Here is a 23,965-nt window from a genome sequence, read left to right as displayed (position 1 = left end):
TGACCCAGTGACCAAGGACGTACCAGGGATGGGCAGTCAGGGCGAGAGCCTTCTGGAAGGTTTTCCTTGGGCACCCTCAGTGGACACCCAGGAGCCATCCTTGTCCTGCAGAGTCATTGTGCCCTGGGGGGATGTCTTCAGGGAGGACAAAGGGCCCTCCCTTTCCTAGCCTGTCCTTACAGGGATCCCGGTGCCAGCCTCTCCTACTGGAGAGCAACTCAGAGGCACAGACTGAGCTGTTCCCATGGGTCCAGGAGCCTGGCAAAGAGGGCCCTTGTTAAAGGACTGGTTATTGGTCAGGTAATGCTGAGCTAGCTATTGTCTGGATTACCAGGTAGCAGGGGGCTTCCTCCACCTGGGGGCCGCTTCCAGAGAGAGCTAGGAATGCCTGCACCAGCTCTGCTGTGCTTCTCAGGGGCTGGCCCCGCCGAGATGACCCTGACCCAGAGCTGACCTGGGGCTGAGCCTACCAAGATGACCCTGACCCAGAGCTGACCCGGGGCTGACCTGGGGCTGACCACGCCTGGCTGTTTCATGCCCCCCAAGTGGCTTGCATGAAATGAATAATACAGGAAAGTACAGTTCAGTCTTCCTGTCTCGCAGCCCAGGAGCAGCCAGGCTGGCTGGGAGAACTCTCTGGAAGGGGACCTGTGGCCCAGGCCCGTCCATTCACTGTGAGCCCCACCCTCAGTCTGTTCTCACTTGGGTTAGACAGAGGAGGCTCTGAAGGGCTGAAGGGTGAAATGCGGGACAAGCAGGGCATGACCGGGGCCTGGATCCTGTCCCGGGACACAGAGGGCAGGCCCTGTGCACCAGTCCCGGGCACAGCACCAAGGGACAGCTGTTCTCAAGGGACAGTCTCGGCACCGGATGTTCCCAGGGTGTCAGCAGAGACATAGCCCAGGAAGCCAGGCCCGGCTGTGCAGTAACCCTCTCCTTCTTCCCTGTCTGGCAATCAGAGGACCTCCCATCCCTTGGGCCAGCAGCCATGGTCACAGCGGGCTGACCTCTGGGCTGAGAGCGGAGGTCGCTGCTGCTGGCAGGCCTGGCTATCCCGACTTGTCTTTGAGTGGGCTGGCCATGGGCCTGAGTCCCCCCGGTCACTCTCGGGAAACGGGTCTGGAGGCTTCTCAGGTCCCTTCGGCAGGCTTTTGGGTGGGGATTTGGGGAGGGGTCCCACCGACAAATGTCGGGATCCTGCGGTCACTTCGAGATCAGGGATGCTGCCTGGCTCATCTCCAAGGCCTCGAGTAGCCCAGGGGAGTAGCCTTGGGGGCCTCGAGTAGCCCAGGGGCAGGACCTTGGGAGCTCTATCAGCCACACAAGACAATGGTGCCCCTGCCATTTACCACGACCCGAGTTGTGTACATGACAAAACTGGGCATATCTGTCCTCCGTGAGCTCACCCGTGCCTGTGAACCTATGACCACATGCAACCAAAGGGATGCGGAGCCTGATGGGGCTAAGGAGAGCCTGAGCTGGGAGTCACTCTGGACGACGTGGATTGGGTTCCCTGGGATCTCGGGGTCCTGGTGAGGAGGGCAGGATGCGATCGGGGCACAGGTAGTGACAGAAGGGAGGCCTCCAGACATGGGAACAGAAATGGAAGAGTAGAGGGGCCCCCCTGGAGCCTCCAGAGGGAGCACAGCCCCATCAGGGAGCATATCTGTGGTTCTTTAAGTCACTAAACATGGGGTCACTCAGTACAGCAGCCATAGGGACAAAGGCAGTCACCAGGTCCCTCCTGTGGTCTCCATGCTCTGTGTCCCTGGAGCTGGGAAGATGGCTGCCCCTCCATCCTTACGTTCACATGGCTCCCCAGCACTGGGCCTGGGGACAGGCCCCATCCTGCACATGCTCAGTGTGAGCATCCTGGGCCCCAGGCAGTGGGGGACCTGGGGACCCAGCCAAGGGGCGGCAACCATGGTCCCAGACAGGGAGGAGCAGGAGGGCAGGGAGAAGGCCGGGTGGGCGCTCTGGGCCCCAATCCGTGTTCTAGAATTTGGGCTAGAGTTCTAGGAATTCAGCCAAACTGGTGATGGGTGTCACCTGTGGGGCCTGGGGAAGAGGATGGGCCTGGCCACCAGACACTGCTGGTGTCCCTTCCCAGGCTGGGGGGCTTCCTGTGCTCCCTGCTTCCTTCTGCACGGTGTAAGAGGGCACTGTGCTCAGGGAAGCAGACACGGGGGTGCATAATCCAGAGTCCCGGGGCCACAGACCTGCCCTAGGGCTCCTTGCCCCTGTACTCCAGCTCCTGCTACTATCTACACCCCGGAGCGGGGATCTCCGGGCCTCTAGCCCTCAGGGGACTCTTCCCCGCCTGCACCCCAGGCCCAAGTCTTGAGCAGCAGCCCCTTTAGGTCTGTGCTCACTAGCCCTAACAAGGGGGCTCTCCAGACTGAGCAGGCCTCCTCTTGGTGGGCATCAAAACTGAACTAAACCGGAGCCCCATGTAGACACTCGGAGGACTCTGAACAAAGCAACTGGCACCACCCAAGAAACAAGGTCACAGGTGAAGGGCAGGGCCAGCCCTGGAGAGGAGAGCCCCAGCGGGGAGATCCCCACCTTTGGGCCAGATCTGGAGTCCACAGAAAGGGTTGAACAATGGCATGATGGTGCCACAGATGAGGGCAGGCCTGGGACCCACAAGAGGAAGTGCCTCTCCTCCACGGAGCCCTCCTGCCCTGGCCCCAGGGGCACCCTGTGCTCGGGTCCCCATGACTGTCACATAACATGAACGTGTGCCCCCCCCACACCCCTCTGCCCAGAGCATATGGGGGCAGGGCTCCATCACCTCTGGGCCCCAGGCCAGGAGAAGGGCCTGGTACAGCCAGACACTTGGTGATGTCATGTTGAATGACTGAGGCTACCTGCGAGGGAGGCACGGGAAGCTTTCAAACCCACTGGAAGCAATTTCTAAGGGAAAGAGGAGAACATCCCTCTGCTGGTTTCCTTCAGCGAAGACTTACTGAGAGTTTGCCAGACGGGCTTGGGGCTCTCCCATTCTGTGGGGGCCCATACGGAGAGGGTCTCTTCCACCAGCCAGCATCCCCTCAACCTTGCACTTGGTGCCCGTGTATGGACTGTCTGGGGACTACTTGGAGACCCGCTCATGTCCTTGCTGTCCCCAAACTTTTGTGGCCCTCATGCCCTCTAGACCCACGGAGAGGTGGGCGGGCTAGGACAGGGAGGCCCTGAGATACCCTTGCCTTGGCCCGCACCTTCCTCAGCACCCCAGGGCCTCATGCCACCTGGCCCATGGCACGGTGCGACCGGCCAGCAAGCCGTCAGGTGCAGGTGACCACATACGGGCGCCAAAGAAAGCACAGGAGAAAATTGTAAATTCCACCAACCTTGTTTTTGTCTTCAGTTCTGGCTGCTTGTCGGCACGCTGGGTGCCAGATGGAGGAGCCTGCGGACAGATCCCCGAGAGGGAGGGCTCAGTGTCACTTCCCACGATGCAGGGGCCGTGCAGGGAGTCAGCAGCGGGGGGCCGGCTGGAGTGCTGGAGTGGGTGCTGGGCCTGGGGCAAGCAGACCGCCGCCCGGCCCCAGGGGCTCAATGGCCCCGGTGTGGGGGGGCGGGGGTGTACAATGAACTGGAAGCACATCACTGTGAGCTATCTGCCCAGCGGGGGCATCCGGGGTGCCCAGTGGCCTCTCGGTAGAGGGGTGTCAAGTGCGTTCTCGTTCAAAGGGGCAGGGGGAGAGAGGATGGGCTGCCCATGAATGTGGGGGCAGCAGCCAGGCCCAACCACAGGCATGGATGGGGCTGGGACTGGAGCTGGGGATGGGAACCAGCCTTAGGAATGAGGGCTTGGCGGGGCGGGGGTGGGGGGACGCGAGAGCTCTTGGCTGGGAGGCAGGAGGGGGAACCCTGGTGGGGAAACCAGGGTGTGGGGTGAAGAGCAGCACCGGGGGCTGCTGGGGACCAGTCATGAGGCTCCGGCATTGGGCCCATCCGTCTCCCTGACTCTCTGGGTCCTGAGCCCTATCCTGCCTCAGTTCGCTCAGCAGCCAGCACGGCCCCAGCACCCACACTGACACCCAGCTCCATCAAGGTAACGGGAACACCACGCCTCTCCTTTCCCCAGTTCAAACTCAAGTTCTCCAGGCATTGGATTTTTCCCACCTGCCAACAGGGCTGATAACATTCCTCGCTCATCGGGCCCTCAGGAGAATTCGGGGTGGTTCATCTGGGGTAAGGACATAGCAGAACGGGCCTGCGGAACCGTGCCTTATGGGTTCGCTGTCTCGCCACACTATGTCCGGTGCTGGCGGGCTCGGTGCACATCAGCCCTCCAGCCCTCCCTGCGCCCCGTCCTTCAGGGCCCGGAGCACCTGCTCTCCCACTGGGGCCTCCCTGGGATCCCAGCCTGGCCCCATTGCCTCCATGGCTCTGTGTCTAGGTTCATACCCCATCAAAAAGGGGGCTGAGTCTGCTCTACGCCTGCACCCTCCACCCCAAACAAGCCACACGGCGCCTGGCTCATGAGAGGCACTGGAGACTGTGAAAAGAGCAGCATCCTATTTCTTGCTTGCAAATCCTTCCCAGGAGGGGAACCTTTTATTGCCCCCACGTGGCAAAACATCTGCATCTCCTGGAGAGCCCGGAGAGACCACGATTGAGGGGTGTGTGTGTGCGTAAAAACTTTCCTCTTGACAACTATGATTACCAAAGGAATAGGTAAGTCATTGATATTCCTTCTTAAAAATTAAAGACACCCAACAAAGTATAAATCAAAAAATTAAAACCACCTATAACCTCCTAGCCACTCGATTTGGGCCGCTTTCCAGCGTTTTTTTCAGAGAACATGGATAATGTATAAACATTGTTTTCTGTCCTACGATTTTTGTTTCAAGTGTCTGAAAGGTTTCCCCCACAGAAGTAAATATGAGAAGCACAAAAGGGAGGGCGGTGGGACATCCCAGCACATGGAGAGGGGAGGGTTTATCTGTTCCTTGCCAGCTGGTTGTGGCATTTTATTTCTAAAGTCACATTGGAGATGGGGGGTTCCGTGGCACGCAAGTCCCAGCACACCCCTCCCGTTCACTCAAAGACTTCCTGGAAATGGAGTTGTGTGGGCATTAAGGTTCTTGATCCATTCTGGCATTTTCCCAATTTGTGTTACACCAGCCAGGTAAAAGACCCATTTCCTTGATTCCTCACAATGGGGCTGTGACCCTCCTTTTAATCCTTGTCAGCCCAGTGGGGAAAAGCAGCATCTCATTATTCTTTTCATCTGGGTCTCCCTAATCATTACTGAGCATCCACAGCCCATCCCCTATATTTCCTGGAAAGGTGTGTCCCAGGATTGGTGGTGCTGGTGGTTATGGGGCAGGGGCTGGCTGCCCTGTTGTCCTCGAAGGCCATGAGGCTCACTAGGTCCCCTGCTTTGCAGAGCTTTGACTGTATGGATTCACCTGTCGACACATTCATGGAGCACCAGTATCCAGGTGGACCAGGCACAGGTTCCCTGGGTGAAGAGGCCCCAGCTGGTGCTCCACAGTGCGGGGTTGAAACCTCTGACCTGGGTCCACCCCCTTGTCACACCAACTGGGAAACTTGAGGTTGCGAGAGGGGAAGGGACTGGCTTCCACATCCCACACAAAGTCACGGCAGGACCCGCCGTCCAGAGCCATGAAGAGCATCTTTATTCCCGGAGACTGGGTCCCCCTTGATGGCGAGCTTCTGTCTTTGTGCTACGGTACCAGCGCCATTGTGCTGGGTGTCAGGAAGGCCTGAAAGCACTATTTACAGTGGGGACGATGCTGGCAGGGGGCCCCCTCCTTCCCAGACATCCCAGCAGCAACAGGAGGGGTGCAAAGGACCCCTTTCATGGGCTCTCAAGCAGAGACTCAAGGAACAAGAGGGGACACCGGGGACGAGGCCGGCCTAGCTGACGTCACCTCACGAGGTTGGGCTCAGAAAGGCAGGCCTGTGTGATACACAGCTCCAAGATGACCGGCCCCTGAGGTCATGAAACAGCCCATATGGGTCTCTCCCATCAGCCCAGCCCTGCTCAGCCTGCCTCTGGGACCACTGGACACAGACGGGTCATTGAATAGAAACAGTGGCTGAAGACGTGAGGTCTCCATATCCAACCCATCGTCTTAGGGAGGGGCCAAGCAGTCCTGGGTCCCTCTCCATGTCCTGGCCATCATCAGCTCATGGCTCTGCCTCCCGCATGCTGCCACTGGGCTGGGTGGGGGGACCTCCCACCTAGTGAGTTGACACAGGCCACCCACCTGTTCCCACCTGGCACACAGTAAGGGCCCAGGGCTATTCCTGTCTTGCCCTAGGGGACTGGGTGGGGCGATTTTGTCCTTACCTTGAAGATACATCTCCTCGCCTTCTGCAAACATCCGGCCGCACCGGACGCATAGCGCACACAGCGGGTGGTAGTGTTTCTCTCCTGCCTGTGTAGACAATAAAACACAAGTGTTTCTGCTAAAACTAAAGGGGCCATAGAAGCAGCCACACTTGGCTGGTGGGCACAGTGTGCCCACATGTGGGGTTCTCAGGGTGTGCTGAGTGTACGCTATGTTCCATACCCATCAGGGGGTTCAGGATGGCGCCCAAGAAAGCCTGGGTCCACCAGGTGTGGAAGCAGGCCACATGCACCAGGGCCACCTGCACCGGGGCCACGTCTGGGAGGAGAGACCCAGCTGCACTGTCCAATCTGCTGGGGAGCAGGGGTGTCACCCAGGCTCTCCAGCTCAGTGGTTGATGGCTCTACCTCCCTCACAGGGCAGGGGGCCAGGTCCTGTCCGTCTCTGTACCCGGAGGTGGGGAAGGGGCTCAGCAAGGGAGAGCAGAGGGAAGGTCGAAGCTAACGTGATCTCCCCAGGTGGAGGCACTGGAGGGGTGGGCTGTCTTAGGCATCTGCATGTGGCTCAAATTTCTCCATTCGCATTTACGGTTTTTATAATCCCTAGCGTCCATGAAATTAGGTGCAAAGAATATCACGTGAATTAGTTACATAGGCTGGCGTAGTGTAATTCTAGACGGCACAGATGAACTGCCCCACACTATCGTCTTGGACACCCCTCCATGGCAATATTGGTAGCCTTGGGCTCAGGTGGGCGGCAGCCGGCTGTTGGCCATGGTGCTGACACCACCTTTCACTCTCCCTGACATGGGATCACTTCCAGAATGATCACTTCCGGAATGTGGGTTAGTAATACCCCTTCCCCACATGAGCACGTGATGGGGTAAAATGCGTACATGCACCCCACACTCCTCCCCTCACCACTGAGCCATCGGTGACCACCTGCCCAAAGGTGACCCCTGCGAAGGAGAGGAGAGGCCCTGAACATGCCCTCTCCCGTGGGATGCACCCTGTGGCACGGCCCACCAATGCTTCCGGGTGAAGGGATTCTTGCTGGGGAGCGCAAAGACACTGCAGCCTCAGTCCTCCTGCCTGCTCTGGGGCCTCCTTCCCTTCCCTCTGCTGGGAGCGTCTGACCGTGCTCCACCTGCCCGGGGCCCTCCATGTTCATTGCAGCTCAAAGGCCGCCACCTCCTGAAAGCCTCCACGGTACACGTCCCTAGTCTGGGTTCCTGCTAGTTTCTTCTTCCCCACTAGACAGGGCGCCCCTCGGGGGCCAGCCCTAGCTGGGGCCACTTCAGGAACCGCTCATTGTGGGATCTCTATGGGCAGCAGGTCAGAGGGCCGTGCTGGCTCAGACGTGATGAGGGTGAAGTGGTCATTTCAGCGATATTAAACATGGCGCCCTCTGACCTGTCCTCAGGCCCACCTCATCCAGGCCCCTTTCTCACTGGTGGGGGACAACCTCCATGACCTTAAATAGTAGGAATTCTGTGAAGGCCACTTGGGGTAGAAAGCATGCCCTGGAGGGCAGACAGACCCTGGCGTCTCCATGGGGTGTCTACACCTGAGTAGGAGGAGAAAGAATACCATGGGGATGGTTTCTAAGACGACAGGTTGAAACTCCAACTGCACGGATGAGAATTAATAAGAGTGGAGATGCAGCCCGAGGCTGCTATGAGGGGCCAGCCCTGCGTCCACAGTCTTCTGCCATCAGGGAAGCCCTTCCACCCAGACCTGGTGAATGCCCCCGGTCCCTCAAAATAACAGCAACTCCACCACCTTTTCCACAGCTCGAGCTGAGGCCCTTTCACACGCTACCTGGTCTTCACCCTCCAGAAGTCCTACGAACTACATTAGTATCATCGTTTTCCACACAGTGCGCAGAGAGGTGGAGGCAGACGGGAAAGGTCACACAGCACAGAGCTGATGGAGCATTCCAGGGGCGTGGCCTTCTGTGGCCTTCCAGCCCCAAGCCAGGCGGTCCTGGCTCCAGGGTGCCGACCTCAGCCTCACATGCTCCCCCACCCAGGCCCTGGACAGTCCTGAGAACCTGAGACCCTCAGGAGGGAGGAAAGAGGCAGACTGGAAGGCACAGATTTTCTTCACACCAAGTGTAGAGCCAGGCCTAGGAGTCTCCTTTACTTAGAGTCAGGGAGGTGGCCGCCCTGGACGGGATCTCGGGGGCTGGGCACATTCTCCTTCTTGATCTGGGTGGATTGATGGCTGAAATTAAGACCTAAAACTATACATCTCTCAGGAGAAAACACAGGGGTACATCCTCACCACCCCGGGTTTGGCGGTGAGTTCTTGGATTACCCACCAAAAGCATGAACAGCACCAACAAGAATAGGTATGTTGTTTCCCCACAAAAATTAAACTAGTGTGCCTCTGAGGACATGGTCGAGAAAGTGCAAAGACAGCCTGAGGAATAGGAGGAAACGTTTGAAATCCTAGACCCAGGAAGGGCTTAGCACTCAGAACATAGACTTATATATCTATTACATATATAAAGAGCTTATAGTTCAATAATGATAGAAAGTGGGCAAAGAACTCGAATAGACATTTATTCCCAAGAAGATATACAAGGGGCCGAGGACCACATACAGGATGCTGGACGTCCCTGCCCCAGATGAAGGGCAAGTCCAAGCCGCCACGAGATGCCACTCCACGCCCATTAGCTTAACTGTAATCAAAGCGAGACCCAAGGGACAGTGCGTGTTGGCGAGGATGTGGGGAGAAGAAGGCCCCGTGCACCTGCTGGGGGGATGTGGGTGTGGCTGCCAACACCTGGAAAGGAGACGCAGAGTTACCACTGGACCCAGCAGCTCCACTCCTGGGTGGGAACAAAACGGAGACAAGAGCCCAGCAACACACAATTCTGCACAACTTGGACGTGAGTTTCCAAGACAGCCATTTTCATGGTGGCTCCAGGGCAAATGGCCCCCAGGTACAAGTGGGGGGAAAAAAAACTGGTTTGGGCACACAGTGGAATATCCTTCAGCCTTAGGAAGGACTGGAGTCCTGGAACTTGTGGCCCTGAGATGTCCTAGGAGGACGTCAGTGTCCTATAAGATGGGACACCAGAGCTCTGTCTCTGCCACATGACGGCTCAGGGAGAAGGTGGCCGTCTGCAGTGCGAGCTGTGGGCCCTCCCCGGGAACTGAAGGGGCCGGACCAGCATTGGGATGGCGGACTTGTGGCCCCCAGCACAGAGAGGAACGCTGTCTGGGGTTTCAGCATGCAGCGCCCGGAATGGCTGCAGCAGCTCCGGTGGACTAAGACCTGCTATAGAGCCCAAAGTCAAAGCACCCTCACTCTTTGGATTCGGCCCCATGGTCACTCCTGTCCTCTCTCCTGGTGGTCACAGTGACCGGATGTTCCACATCATCTGAAGGCTGCTGCAGCCCCTGCCCTTTCAGAGCCTCTCCTCCCCATTCCCGTGCATTACAGGCCTGGAGCGTCAGCACCAGCCTGTGGTCTGTGCAACCACCCAGCCCCCAGCCAGGCAGATGGCCCAGCACCGTGTCAGGTGGGTCTCAAGATGGCTCAGCTTTCTGAAGAATATTAAAAACTCATGAGCTTCTGCAGTGCATGGTTTTAAAAAGATGTCTGTGCCTCTGACAAGTGGCTATCATCTTTAATAAGACGGAACAAGGCTCATTAGGAACGCAGGGAGGCGGGCTCCAGGGGCCTACAGCAAGCGCTGCTCCTCATTCAGGACCAAGTCAGCACAGAAGGACCGAATCACGTTCCACCACGGACACGCAGGGCAAGGCCAGCACAGGAGATGTGGGCATTGTCTCTGGGCTCCAGAAACTCACGGTCTCCCTTCCACGGCCAGCCGTGGGTAGCACAGAGGGACACCCCCGGCACATGGGAGGAAGGCGTCCCATCATCCTGGGCCACTTCCACTCCCTAGACAACAGGCTGTGCCCTCCCTCCCCCGCTGCTCTCTGTGTGTTCCCCTGGACACTGGCACCGCAGGAGCCCCCCACCGAGGCCACCAGCCCCCCAGGGGCTGCTCATGTGCCCCCACTGGCCCAAATCAAGGCTTGAGCTTCCTTGTCGAATGGCCAGAACTGAATCCAGATTTGAAAAGACCTCATCACCAGCGTGCGTCCAGATAACAAAATGCAACATGAAGCCAACCGAAGCCTTGGGCAGGAGCGTCTGGCAGCCGCATAGACTTCCCGATCGGCTCCACAACCTAGGGCACCCCCAGGAGCTCCATCCCTCCCCCAGAAGAACAGCCCAGCTCCTCACCACGCAGGGCCCTGCACAGGAATCCCTAGAGCCATCAGCAGCCCCTCCCTCGAGCCCCTATCCTCACCCCTGCCATTGTCCCCATCGCTGACCCCATGTGTTCACTCTTGGCTTGGGGTCTCCGCCGTGTCACAGAGACTGTACCGTGTGCTCATCTGCGTACATGTACACACAATCTAAAACAGTGATTTCTAAATGGTAACACTGCTTAGTCTGGGTGATGGCGTTCATTATGGATGAGCTTTCGGTTTATTTTATGACAAACAGGTGTTCCCTCTGAATATGCTTTTTTTTTTTTTTTAAATAAACACATTCATCAAATTACAAAAAGAGAGGGAGCAGTGGGGCCTTGGGAAGTTGCCTTTGTTTCTGTCCTGAAGAAATGCTTTTGTTTCTTTGGAATATATTTTCTCCCATTGATTTTTATCAATCATACCTACTTAGGAGGGTGAAAAGGAAGCACACCAAAGGAAGACAGGAAAGCAAAAAACCCAGGTCCTGTAGCCCCAGGGGATGGCTTATTTGAAATGAAGAAATATTTAGGGGCTGCCTGCCCTGGGTGGGACCTGCCTGCGAGACATACCCCCCCACACCCCCAACCAGGGCTCCTGGGAATGGGTCAGGTGCAGGCAGGAAGCCCAGTAGCTGCCAGCCGGGGACAGGGGACACAGTGAGTGATCAGAGGGTCTGTGGGGAGGGGGCGGGGGTTAAGAGAGAAGGGAAGACAGGCAGGGGGAGGGAGAGAGGGAGGGAGGAATAAAGAGTGGTCCAGGAGGCACCCTGGGCTTCTCATGGAGACAACGGGCTGCTCCAGGCAGGTGGGGCTCAGACAGCAGCACCTCAAGGGTTAAGGAGGGCAGGGGCTGTCCCCGCCCCCGACACTCCCACCTGTGTGGGGAAGCACTCCAGCTGGCAGAGAACCAGGCAGGGGTGGGGTGAAGGCAAGTATTGAGCAAGGACTCCCCCTCCTCCCCCTCACTCAACACCCCCTTATTAAAGTCAGGGTCCAGTTGGTCTGGTCATACCACTGTCCCTGGCAGACAATCCCATAGCCACCTTTCAGCTCTCCTGTGGGGCGAGCCCACTGCCCCAGGCCCCCACCTCTGCCCCCATACTCTCAGCCTTCCGTCTCAGCAATAGGGCAGGGGCCTACAGCCCCTCCCCCACCAGACCAAGACGGCTCCCCCGCCTGCACTCCAGCATGGAGCTGGCTCCCGGAGACAGACACCCCGAGACACACAGGCTCAGAGAAGGCACTGGGAAGATGATGCTACAGATTTAGGATAACTAAGGAAGGGGAGGAAGGGCTCCAGCGAGATGCACATTTCACGGGCGGACAGGCCGGCGCTGCTGGCGCCCGGCATCAAGATGGCACTGTGCCCACCTCACACAGACGCAGCAGATTGATGGCTCCTGCTGGCAGGGAAGGGGGCCTGGGCTGCTCTCCTGCTCAGGCTCCGAGGAAAGGAAAGCTCTGAGCAGGACAAGCATCTGGTGGGGGACAAAGCGGGGTGGTGGTGGTGGTGACAGCTGCCTCAGGGGGTCTGACCTGGAGGATCTGTCGCAGCTCCCTGCAAGCCCACCCACCTGCCACCCAGCATGGCTTCTGCAGCCTCCCCATCAGCCCTCTGAAGCGCCTGGACAGGCTTCCTACCTGCACGGGGTCCTCGAAACAGAGCCCAATCCAATTGGCCAGCCCCCACGGCCCCTCTCCGGTGCCCGCTCCCTGGGCAGGTCGGCTGGCTGGAACGGGCAGTGTGACCGTGAAGACGGGCACCCTCTGCCTTCAGCCAGACATCTGGGTCTTCCTTCTCTTTCAGATCCTGCCACCTGCTGCCCCCCTCCCCAGAGCCTGCTGCCTGCCCAGCGGGGGCTCCAGCACGCTCTGGGCCAAGTTCAGGTGGTGGCGCGTCGGCGGCAACGGCTCCCCTTCTGCGGAGCCAGGCTCGTCTTTGCCCGCCCGCAGCTGCCGCCTCACAAGGAGGATGCTCAGAGCTTTGCAGAGCCCGCCGACTCAGCCACGCTGGGGAACTCGAAAACAAAAGCATTAATCTTCCCTGGGAGGCCCTACATCCCCCACCACTGATGAAGAGGAAAATCCAGACCTGTTTCTCTCCTGTTCTTCATAATTAAGATGGTCGCTTCCTTAAGCTAAACCTGAGAGCATGTTCGTGGGCACTGAACCCCCCCATTCTATATTTGGTCCAGCATTAAATATCAAGGACATACAGTGCACATGGAGTCACCCACAGAGGGGAGGCCTGCTGATGACCTGGTGACAATAAGGAAGCCGCCAGTCTCCAGAATTTATCACGGGGCCAGCACTGAGCTGGGGACACTTCGGAGAGGATGTCTCATTGAATCCCTGAGCTACTAGAACGTTCTCTCACTCAGCACAGCGCTTGCTGAGGGCAGGCAGCAGAGCTGGGGTCGGGTCTCCAACCCTGCCCCCAGGGTGCAGGGACCGATGCCTGCGAGTGCCTGAAGCTGGCCGGGCTAGGTCCACACACCAGCAGTGCAACAGCTCAGCCCACCTGAGCCTGAAATGCACCCCACTTTCTGCCGTCAGGTAGCACAGTGTGGCACAGTGCTCAAACAACACACAAACTGATGTCTACATTTGGGGAGAGGCTGCAAGCCAGGAGGTGCTCTCACAGGTGCCAGGAGCCCGAGTAGCCCCAGTTCAAGTCTGGCTCTGCCACCTGCTTGGGGAGGCCAATGGCCCAGCACACGTGTGTGGGGGTCTGGAATAGCCTTGTGGGGAATGCCAGTCTGAACGACTGGCAGTGGAGAGATGAGGCCATGTCCCTAATACTTATAGGGCCACGGGTCCCATAAGAAGGTCATAGTTTCCGTCCACATATTCAGAGAATGTGGGTGTCAATATTACATCACCACCCAAGACCATACGTACAAGATGCCCGCCAACCCTTTGCCAACAGCTTCATCTTGTGACCTATACGGGCAGATGGAGCTGCAGACCATGAAGACCCCACCCCTGTGAAGACCCCCACCACGAGGACTCTTCCCCGTGAAGACCCTGCCCCTGTGTAGAACTAACACAGGCGCTGTGGGCTCTGGGGGTGGGACGGGCTGTCAGAAGGACCTGCATCGAGGGATGTAAGGAAGTCACCAAAGCAAGTGAGGACTGAGGTTCCCAGCCACAGACCCAGCTGCAGACACGCAGAGATTCCCAAAGACTACACTCCCGCTGCGGGGGTGGGGGTACCTCACACTGCCAGTAAGAGTGGAAATTAGGGTCATCTTTCTGGAAAGCACTTCCTAACTGTCAAGACTCTTCACAGGGTCCCAGTTGTTGACTGAGTGCCTGCATTTCGATGAAGAAATCTTAAGAAAAACTAGAAATGCAAAAAAAAAAAAAAAAAAAAAAAAAAAGATGTTCGTCACTGTGCTGTTTATCGTAGTAAAAAACTAGAGAGCTGGGCTACGTCTGATGATAAACAATCAGCTTACTACATTCTAAAATAGTCCTGTGATGGAATCTAATGCCAGATGGACCCACGCCGACCCCTGGGAGCACCCTGGACACCCCACCCTGTGAGCTAGCCCGGCACAGAGGCCCGCACACTCTCCCTGTTCATGTGCCCTGTGCAGAAGACGGAAGCCCGTGGAGACAGCAGGGAGACCCATGGGGCTGGGGTCGGAGCTGGGACAGTGGCAGTCAGGGGATTGGGTTCTTGTTGAGGTGATGGAAACATCCCCAAAAGGAGATTCGCCGAGCACGCGTCTACGTGGATACCGACCGCCGGCGCGCGATATGCACTGAACGGTGCGGTCTACGAGCTACGTTCCCATGCAGCTGTTTAACAGAAAGACCCACGGTACCCAAAACCCAACAGAAACAAAAATATGGGGACCTGCTACTTAGGAAATGCAACTTGGACAGACTCAGAATATAATGTTGTATCAACAGTTTGGTCTCAACCAGAATTACACGGAGACAGGAAAAACTGGAAGGAAACCAGCCAAAGAGCTACCTGTGCCTGCGTTATCCGTGCTCTGCCCCCAACGTGTGCTGTGCACACTCTCCGCGGTCCATGAGCATGTGGTCACACCCACCCTGAGGCCCCTTGCGCTATGCACTGGCCTGAGGGGGTTCCCTTCCTGGGAATGAGGGGAGATACGGCCCTACCCTGTGGATGGGTCAGACACCCCCTTCCCTTTCCCCTTCCCACTTGGAAGGGAGTGAGAGGGAAAGTGGGTGGGGGTTGAGGCCCTACGACAAGTCTGTCCCTGCGGTTCAGAGGGACATCAAATGTAATTTCGAGACAAACAGCTCAGCGCTCAGTGTGCAATTCTGCCGTGGCTCTGGGGATGTTGAATATGTGCCAGGCACCAGCTGTGGGGGCAGGTGGGGCAGGAGCCCTTGGGGACTCTTAAGGGGTACCCCCATGCGTCCCACTGTCCCCAACCTCCAGCCTCAGCAGCAGCTCCACACTATTTAAAATGCCAGTGTGATCCGGGCATTCTGAGGCTCAGAAGTCTTTGTCGGGGATGGTGGTGGGCGCCCCACAGCCTTGTCCCCCCACCTATCCTCCCACTCCCAGAGCCCCATCTGTGACCTGGTGGGAAAGGGTCCCTAGCACCCCAGCGGGCTCAGTGCACCTTCCTCATTCCTCAGGTCCTCTGTGACCTGTGCCTTCTCTGGGAACATGGGCAGGCCCCAGCACAGAGCCAACGGGGGCTGAAGAATGGGGAGAGGGACAGGCTGGGTGTGACAAGCAGGTAGGTGGGGTATGGTCATCTCATGGGGTTTATCTTACTGAACAACTGTACCAAAGTGCACGCTGCATGTATTTTTCATAGAGACAGAACCTGGAAACTCCCACCAGGATCAAAAGATGATCTGTCGGCATCTCCCGGAAAGCCTGCCTACCCCATGACCACTGTATGACTGGGGCTGCCAGGTGACCACTCAGGGTCTCCTGTGGGCACGTGGTCTTGCCTTCTGGGCTCACTTCCACTCCTCCAGGCCTCAGATCCCCATCTAGACATGGGACAGCTGGACCCAAGCTCTCAAGCCCCCACCTCTCCAACTCCATCCGCTTTGCAAAGGGCCTGGGAGAGACAGCATCCAGGGAAGGCTTCCTGGAGGAGCTGGCCATCACGGAGCAAGGCCTTGTAAGGCTGAGGAAGCTGCCCCCTGGCAGAGCTGGGAGGATGGGGGAGGCAAAGTCTCAGGGGCACAAATTCTTGCACAAACACACATGAACAGCAGACACCATGAGAGGCAGGGGAGCAGGGCATGCCTTGGAGAGGGCACCCAGAGACCCACTCACCTCCAGCACATGCCCTGTGATGTACTTCTCACAGCCGTCACAGCGGATGCCAAACTTGGTGTGATAGTCAGCCTCGCAGTAGGGCAGCCCGTCCCTGCAATGAGACAGGCTGTCAGGGTTCGTAGGGGGCTCGCCCGGGGGCCCTGTTGGCTGAGTGAGGGCGGATGGCTGCCTCGAGAGGCTCAGCTGCGGGGATAAGGGCTGCATCTGGGAAACCGTAAATAGGCCATCTCTCCCCAACCACGGGGCTCTTCCTTCCTTTACTCGGGGCCACGTTGGGCATGTGGGTGGGAAATGGCCTATTTACTCTCCAGGGGATGCTGAGTAAAGAGATTCCCTCCGAAGGGGGTCCGGGGCGCCTTCCAAAATCATGAGCCACTAAGCCTGTGTGACAAAGGTTCCCAAGCCAGGGACCACGTTTGAGGAGGACGCAATGTCACATGGCATACATGGTAGGTGGGACAGCACCTCTCTGTCCCCTGGGTGAGGCAGCAGAGGCGTCCAGCCATGTGCGAGGGGTCAGGAGGGCCACGGGTGACCTGTCCACTCTGCACGTGTATTTATGGCGTGCCCACCATGTTTGTGGCATAGGGAAGTGGTGACAGGTGACACACGGTTTTGGGAGCCACTCCAAGGATGTGGGCAGCCTGGGGCTACTCACTTCAATGCTGAGCCTCCCCTGAAGGCACAGTGAGGAGGCAGCCGGTTTTCCCGGCTGCCAGTGGAAGGTAGTGCGGGCATACAACCAGGCACAGCACCTAGCATGTGGCGGGAGCTGATTTGAAAGTGACTGGAATTAATTATTACAACAGAAAATGGCAGGAGGCTTTGTGGCGGCCAAGGGAAGGCCCAGAGGTGGGGACAAGGTTCCTGGCTTGGTGGCTGTGCTCCATGCGGGAGGTGCTGGTGGGCAGTGGCGACATGAACAGGCTCACACGCGACCACGCCCCTGCTCCGTGCCCTGGGCAAGTCGTGTAACCTCTCTCAGCCTCGCCTTCCCCAACCATAAAACGGAAGAAATGACAGTAAGTTCTAAAGACGAGAAGGTGTGGCCAGTGCCTAGCACACGGCAGGCACCTGCCAGTTGGTGGCCAAGGCCTCTGTCATTATTAACCAGGCCTACCCCCTCACCCCTGGCCAGGCTGGGCCCGGCTCAGCAGGAGTTGGGTGTGGAGGTCATTGGCAGGCAGGGGCACTGCTGCCTGCACACATCTCCCCTCCCCCGAACTGAGGAAGTTGCCCCGTTACTCCAGGTTGGGTTTTTTATTTTTATGCAGCTGCCAACACAAGGGAAGAGTTCTTGACTTTTGGGAAACCAGAGCTAAGACCCCCTCTGGACATTCTGTAGTACATAGGACAGGAAGGCTTTCTGGAGGAGGTGGCCTGTGAAGGAAGGGCAGTGGGGGGTTATGAGTCCCTGGGGCTGCGGTGGCTGCAGGGTAAGTCTCTGACCAGAGAGGAGGAAGCCCTTCCGTCCAGGCGAGGAAGAGATAAATTGAGCCCTCGGGATCTTCTTTCAAATGCCACTGACCTCAGGGGCCCTGTTATCCCCACCATGGGTGTGTGTGCTCCAAACCCAGAAGGCTCAATGATAATATCTCCATAGCAACACCAACGCACCTCCCTGTCAATTCCAGGACCGCTCTGGAGGCTGCTGAGTGACAGGCAAGCCGTGTGGGTGAGCTACCTCGGTAGCGAGCACCCTGGGGGCTGGGCACGTTTATTTTATTTTATTTTAAAGTGCTCTGTCTCCTGGGGCTGCCTTCATGGGAGTCACTCCCTCCTTTCCTTCACTATGACAGAGGAGAGGCCAGTACCTTCCCCCGCCTGATCCAGCCCGGACAGAGGCTCATCTTGGCTTGGGGAATCTAACTGAGAATGTTTTGTTTTGAGATGAGTATGGACCCCACCTGGGGTTGTAGGACAGCAGACAGAGAGACCCCCCCAATACTGTCACCCCGTTTCCCCCGTGAGTGGCCTCCTGTACAGGGAGGGTACAAGAGCAGCCAGGAGATGGAGGGGGCACACCGGTGACCTGATCTGGACGCCCAGTGACATGTACTCATGCTGTACTGTGTCTGTGTGTGAGTGTGTGTATGTGTGTGAATGTACATGTGTGCATGCATATGTGCATGCATGTGTACCTGTGTGTGGATGTGTGCATGCATGTGTGAATGTATGTATGCACCCATGTGTGCATATGTATGAATGTGTGTGCATGCATATGTGTATGCACATGTGTGCGTGCATGAGTGTGTGCGTGGATGTGTGTACACATGTATGTGCATGTGAGCATGTGCATGCATCCGTGGATGTGTGTGTGCACACACATATGTGAATGTGTGTCTGTGCATGTGTGTGTGAATGCATGTGCATGTGCACTTTGTGCATGCATGTGCGGATGAATGTGTACATGCAGGTGTGTGCATGTGCACGCATGTGAGTGAATGCATGTCCGCACATATGTGTGCATGTATGCATGTGTGTGTGAATGTGTGTATATGCATGTGTGTGCATGTATTTGAGCACACACACAGGTTTCATTCTGTGTGGTTCTATCACACAGCCAGTTCCTGGGCCAGTTCTGCTCCCTCTGGCATCGAGAACCCGCAGGCTCTCCCAAATGAGCGGCCCACAGAGCCCCCCAACTCGCAGAAAGGAGCCTGCTCTGCACCTTTCAGCTGTCCCCCTAACTCTGGGCCAGAGGGGCTTCCCTTACATAGTCCCCAATGCCAGGGGCTGAAATGGACCCCTTCCTGGCAAACCAGCTGCTTCTGCTCGGGGCTAAGATCTCCCAGAGGCTCCACCTGCACAGCTTTCAGATAAGATGTGCCCTCCAACCCATCACAGCATCCTGTCCACGCGTCTGGGGTCTGGGGATATGGAGTCGGCCAGGAGCAGCAGCCAGATGGCCAGGCACTACAGAAGTCGGAGCTGGGGCTGAGTCCTCCATCAGCTCTGTGACAGCTGTGGTGGCTCAGCCCTCTTCCCCTCACTCCCGCTGCTGGAGTCAGCTGGCCTCCACCGTGCAAGCTACAGGTGACCCAGGCACCTCATGAGGGTGACCCCTGGGACAGGCAAGGGGACGCATTTACAAAGGCAGAGAAGGGGGCACGGTCTCTGTTTCGATCCACAGATTTGGAGCTGGGGTTTTTGCAGACCGCAATGAAAAAGCCAGGCTGCTAGGAAGAGATGCCAGGTAGGGGGACAAACACGTAGGGCCTGACAAAACAGGAGCGACCACAAGAGGGACGTGGGAGGAACCCGCCACTCACTTGCTTATGTACTCTGCGTCCAACTGCTTCCCGCACGTCTCACACTTAAAACAGCCCAAATGCCAGTGTTTCTCCAAAGCCACCAGGGACTGGCCATTTTTTATTTCTGTGCCGCAGCCTCCACAACCTGAAAGAAAAAAAAGAACAGGACACAGACATCATCACCATGGGCCAGAGGCACGTGGGACCAGACCACTGGATCACCAGAGGCAAAAGTGCTTAGAGCCAACCTGTGGGAGGGGACAGAGGGGACAGTCCAGCTGGGTGTGCTGGAGGGACCCTGTGAAATACCAGCCAGTGTGAACATGTAGAAAACCAATCACAAAGTTCACCCCTGCATGCATTGAGCGCTGACTGCATGCAGCCTGGGCCGGGAGCTGACAGAGGCCATGCTGCCTGAGGCTGGGTGCCCACCCCCCACAGCAGGTGTGCCCTCGAACAATAGTGCATTGCAGGGTGGGGGCTGCTTAAAGGGGAGGCAGCAGGTCTGGGGGGCCCCATCTGTCATCTTCGGTTGACAAGGAGAATGTGAACCTAAGTGACCTGACCAACGTGCCGCCCCAAGGAGCTGTGCCCCCTGCCACTCCTTCCCCTGGGCGCTCCCCTGCCAGGATGCCCCTCCCAGGAAGCCCTCCCGGCCCACCCATCTGGACCTCCTTCCGTGGCCATCTGTACCTCATCCCAGACACAAAAAGACTGCCCAGTCTCCCACCCATGTTCCTGCTCTGAGTCAGCCCAAGTCCGAGCCAGGCCCAAGGAGGGCAGCCTTGGGGATTCCTCCCTTGGCAAACTGCCCTCGGGTAATGCGTGCTTCTCATCTCACGGTCCCCACCTGGGCTGGATCCCCACACCTCCTCTCTGCCTCCCAGTATGCCTGTCCCTGCTCGATGGCTCCTGGGTCCCAGGGCCTCTGGGTCCTGACCAGCTGCCCAGCTGCCTCGAGGCCTTCCAGCTGTGGGCAGCCACACCAGGGCCCCCAGCACTCTTTGGGTCACACTGAACCAAGCAGCCCTATCCTCTGTGGGCCCCCGTTTCCTTGCAGGTAGGGTGGAGCGGTCCCATTAAGTGACAAAAGGCAAAGACCACAAGGTCCACAAGGAGGTGCCTCCCACCAGGACAGAAGGGGACGGGACGCAGGCAGGTGCCTCGCAGGGGCTCCACAGATGCCCTTCGGACCCCTGCTCCTGCCCTGCTTCTCGGCAGACAGGGCATCATTGGCTTTAAGAAGAGAAAATATTTGATGCCCACGAAACTGTTGGTCAAGCTCTGGCTTTCTTAAGTTACCACACTGTTTAAACTCATGTGCAACACCCGACGCTTGGACCTGCACTCTGAGATCCAGGGCCACGAGGGACAAGAGCAGCTTGTTCATCTGGGGACCCTGGGGGCCCAGCATGGGCTGGCAGCTCAACCTTGCCGAGTGGACACACTCGTGAATGAGTGAATGAAAGAATGGGGACCAAGAGAATGTCCTCCCCTCTCAAGCTCAGGAGGCATTCAAACCCTATCCCCAGCCCACTCCCTCCCTCGGTCCCCCAGCAGCACAGGGACAACGCAACTCCGCAACTTGCACATGCCCGTTGTGGATTCGAGCAGTCTAGCTTTGAGCGCAGGCTTGCTCTATAAGCTCCAGGTCACTGCCTCGAAACTGAAACCAAGGATGACTGTGCTCCCCAGGGGACCCTTGGAAATGTCTGGAGACACTTCAGATGGCCACAGCTGGAGGGGGCCTACTCCAGGCACCTGGAGGCTGAGGTCAGAGATGCTGCTCAATGTCCTCCAGCAGAAGGGATGGCCCCATGGCGAGAATCATCTGGGCCCAGTCAGCGGCGCCCAAGTCGAGAAACCCAGCTCGGAGCCTTAGCGTGCTTCTCCGGAAACACATAGAGCAGAGGAGCACGCCACCCCGCATCACGCCTGGGGTGGCAGGGGGGCAGGGTGAGCAGCAGTAAGAAATGTGGCCCTTGGAGCCAGGATGCCCTCCCCAGCTGTGTGACCTTGGGCAAGTCATGCACGTCTCTGTGCTCAGCACAGTGGGGATGCAATTGATGGGGGTAGTGAAGATCTAGGCTCGCACACTTGTTACGCGGCTGAGGACAGCTAACAGCTCTAGGCCCACAGGGGTGTCTGACAACCAACTCCATGCACACAGGGCCGAATGCTGGGACTCGTGCTGCTGTTGTCACGACGGGAAGACAATGATGGCCTGATGTCCGTGGTCACCATCTGAGGATGCCTCCGACAGCACACTCTGCCTCCTGCCCCAAAGGCTCTAGGTCAGCGTGTCAGCTGCAGCTGCAGGGGAACGCAGACCGGACACCGGCCTCAGCCCCTCACTCATCCCAGCAACCTCAGGAAGAGTCTCAGAACCACAAGCCCTGACCTCCGAGATAGAGCAATGCGCTCGAAGGACCGTCGTCATGGAAACAGCAATCCTCACTTTCCAAACAAAACTGGAGCTCAGTGTGGCTTTGTAGGGCTTTGTAAATGACAGCACAGGATCTGGTGACGAGTCATCAGCAGAGGGGGTGTCCTCGAGGGAGTGTGTCCCCACTGCTGAGGGCAGAGGTTGTCGGGAAGGCCACCCACTCACCCACACACCCTAGACTAGCTTATCATGGCAACGGCAATGAGCGCCAGCTGTGAACTGAGAGGGTCAAGCCCACTGTCACTCCTGCCCTCCAGGTCAAACTGGGTCGGGAAGCAGGAAGGGCTCCGAGTCGAATCTGAGCCTGACTTCAGAAAGCATGGAGCCCACTGAGGTCTAAAACATGCACATGCTGATACGTTATGAGTGGGACCTGTCATTTCTCTGAAAGCCCCAAACAGTGGAAAAGTGGGAGCAGCTGCTGGGAGAGAGAAAGCACGTTCAAGTGCACCCCACGCACAGGGGCTCGGAGCTAAACCGGCGACACCCACCCCTGACTGCTGCGCGAGGGCGTGAGGTGTGTGGCTGGAAGGTGGCCAGGAGTGGGTGTTGGCTGCTGGGGGCTGCAGCTCTCCACAAGGCAGGTGCACCCCAATAGCAGTCATGATACCCCACAAGGCATACAGCTCACAGCTTTGCTGCCCTGTCTCCCAGGCAGGAATGGGCCAGCCAGGGGGTTGGGAAGCCTCTCTCAGGGAAGAAGACACAGAAGCTCCAAGGGCCACAGACCAGATGGTCTCAGAGATAAGGGCTATGGACCCTCGGCCCCGCCCCCTTCCTCCTGACTCTGGAGGGGCCTCGAGGGGCCCCAGCTCCAGTATGACCCCAGCTCTGGGTGTGAATCCATCAATGCCCTGGTTGGGCTGAGCCCCAGCTGTTGAAGCACAGACCCAGGGTGGGTGCAGAACGGGGGGCCAAGCCTAAGAACAGGCCCCAGGGCCCCTTGGCTCAGACAAAGCTGCTTCCCACTCTGGGCCCCCAAGGCCTCACCGCCTGCCCACCCTGCCCCAGACCGCTGCCCACACATACTTCTAATCCTGTGCCCAGTCCCAAGTCCCAGAGAGGGAACACAGCTTGCCTGGGGCAAGCAGGGGTGAATGGGATGGTTCGCCGGGGGCAGCCAGGCCCACAGCTGTCCCTGACATTACGGTGCCAGGCCTTTGGGAGGGCTGCCCTGTGGCAATGAGACCAGCAACCTGTTCAGAGCTGGAGCCTGGAGGAAGAGAAGCAACAAGCCCTCCCGGGGATGAGACCCTCCTCCAGTGGGGGAGGCGGCCCAGAGCAGCTGCTCCTGTGTAAGCCTCAGAAGGAGGGGTGTGCTTCTCCAGGGATGGAATGGCGTGGGCGTCCAATGCCAAGTGCTTATCCTGTTTCTAAGCAACAGACTCAGGGCCAGAGAGCAGAAGAGGGACTCCGAGGGATGCTCAGAGCCCAGGACTCCAGCTGGACTCCTACCTCTATAGCTGCTCCAGGGAAAGGCAGCTTTCACCTTTCACCCCTCTGTGGGGGGCCACAGCACCTCCCCCAGCCCCACAACCTGCAGGCAAACCACACTGCTCAGGCTACTCCCGGCACCCCTCACTCAACTGCCCTCTATGGCTCCTCATTGCCTCTGGGACATGCTTGGGACTCTTGGCCTGGGTCTGCCCTCTGGTTTCCATCTCTGTTTCCTTCTGTTCCCTATCCCCATGCAGCAGCCCCCCTTGTCCACTCACAAGGGTCTGAGGGTGGCCCATGGCACCTCCCATTTTCCCCCTGTTCTATAGAGCCTTCTCTTCAACGCCCACCTACCTGAACCCTTGTGTCAAGTTTCAGAAACAAGGCCACCTCCTTCGAAAGCATCTGTCACAGCAGGGTGAGCCCCCAGGCTTCAGAGTCTGAAGGCCTTGGCTCAGGCCTCAGGGGCACCATTCCCTAGCTGGGTGCCTGACACTCACCTGCCTCCCCACCAGACTCCGGGCACTTCTGTGCCTGTAGAAGGAGAGGAGGCTTCCTGCATGGCATGGCTGCTCTGGGCACAAAAGGAAGCAGGAACTTGGGAGATTTTGCAATCGTCCATGCAGGAACCAAGAGCTGGTGATGAATGTTTAATACTTTCTAGGCACAAAGGAGGTGCTAAGCTGAAGAGTCTCACTGAACTGAAAGAGGGGACAGGTCACATTATTAGACCATCTGAGGTTCAGGGGAGCATTTGTTGTCTAGAAAGGTAAATTTGATATTTTAAAATAAATTTACATTTGGAAAGGGCAGAGCCTTTTAAAACTCTCACCAATTCTCATTGAATCCTGGTTTGGGCATATTTCCCTTTTTACTCTGGCTTCCAGGGAGCTCTGGACAAACTGTTTGAATGAATCTCGCCCCCTTT

General features: G+C 57.7%; 1 protein-coding gene across 11 annotated transcripts in view; it reads right to left on the bottom strand.

Annotated features, from left to right (window-relative positions):
* Positions 1 to 23,965, bottom strand: part of ABLIM2 (actin binding LIM protein family member 2) — a 133,841-nt gene that overhangs the window by 58,161 nt on the left and 51,715 nt on the right. For all 11 annotated transcript variants that reach the window (XM_059380171.1, XM_059380193.1, XM_059380187.1 and 8 more), the window contains exons 5-8: positions 19,173 to 19,299; positions 15,898 to 15,991; positions 6,332 to 6,419; positions 3,354 to 3,412 (exon numbers count right to left, since the gene is read on the bottom strand). In XM_059380171.1, the coding sequence (XP_059236154.1) occupies positions 3,354 to 3,412; positions 6,332 to 6,419; positions 15,898 to 15,991; positions 19,173 to 19,299 (368 nt within the window). The remainder of the gene's footprint in view (positions 1 to 3,353; positions 3,413 to 6,331; positions 6,420 to 15,897; positions 15,992 to 19,172; positions 19,300 to 23,965) is intronic.

Source organism: Mustela nigripes, chromosome 1 (genome assembly GCF_022355385.1).
Source record: "Mustela nigripes isolate SB6536 chromosome 1, MUSNIG.SB6536, whole genome shotgun sequence".
In the NCBI taxonomy this organism is placed as follows: Eukaryota; Metazoa; Chordata; class Mammalia; order Carnivora; family Mustelidae; genus Mustela; species Mustela nigripes.
Note: the sequence above shows the minus strand (reverse complement) of the source record. Positions and strands in the feature narration are given on the sequence as shown.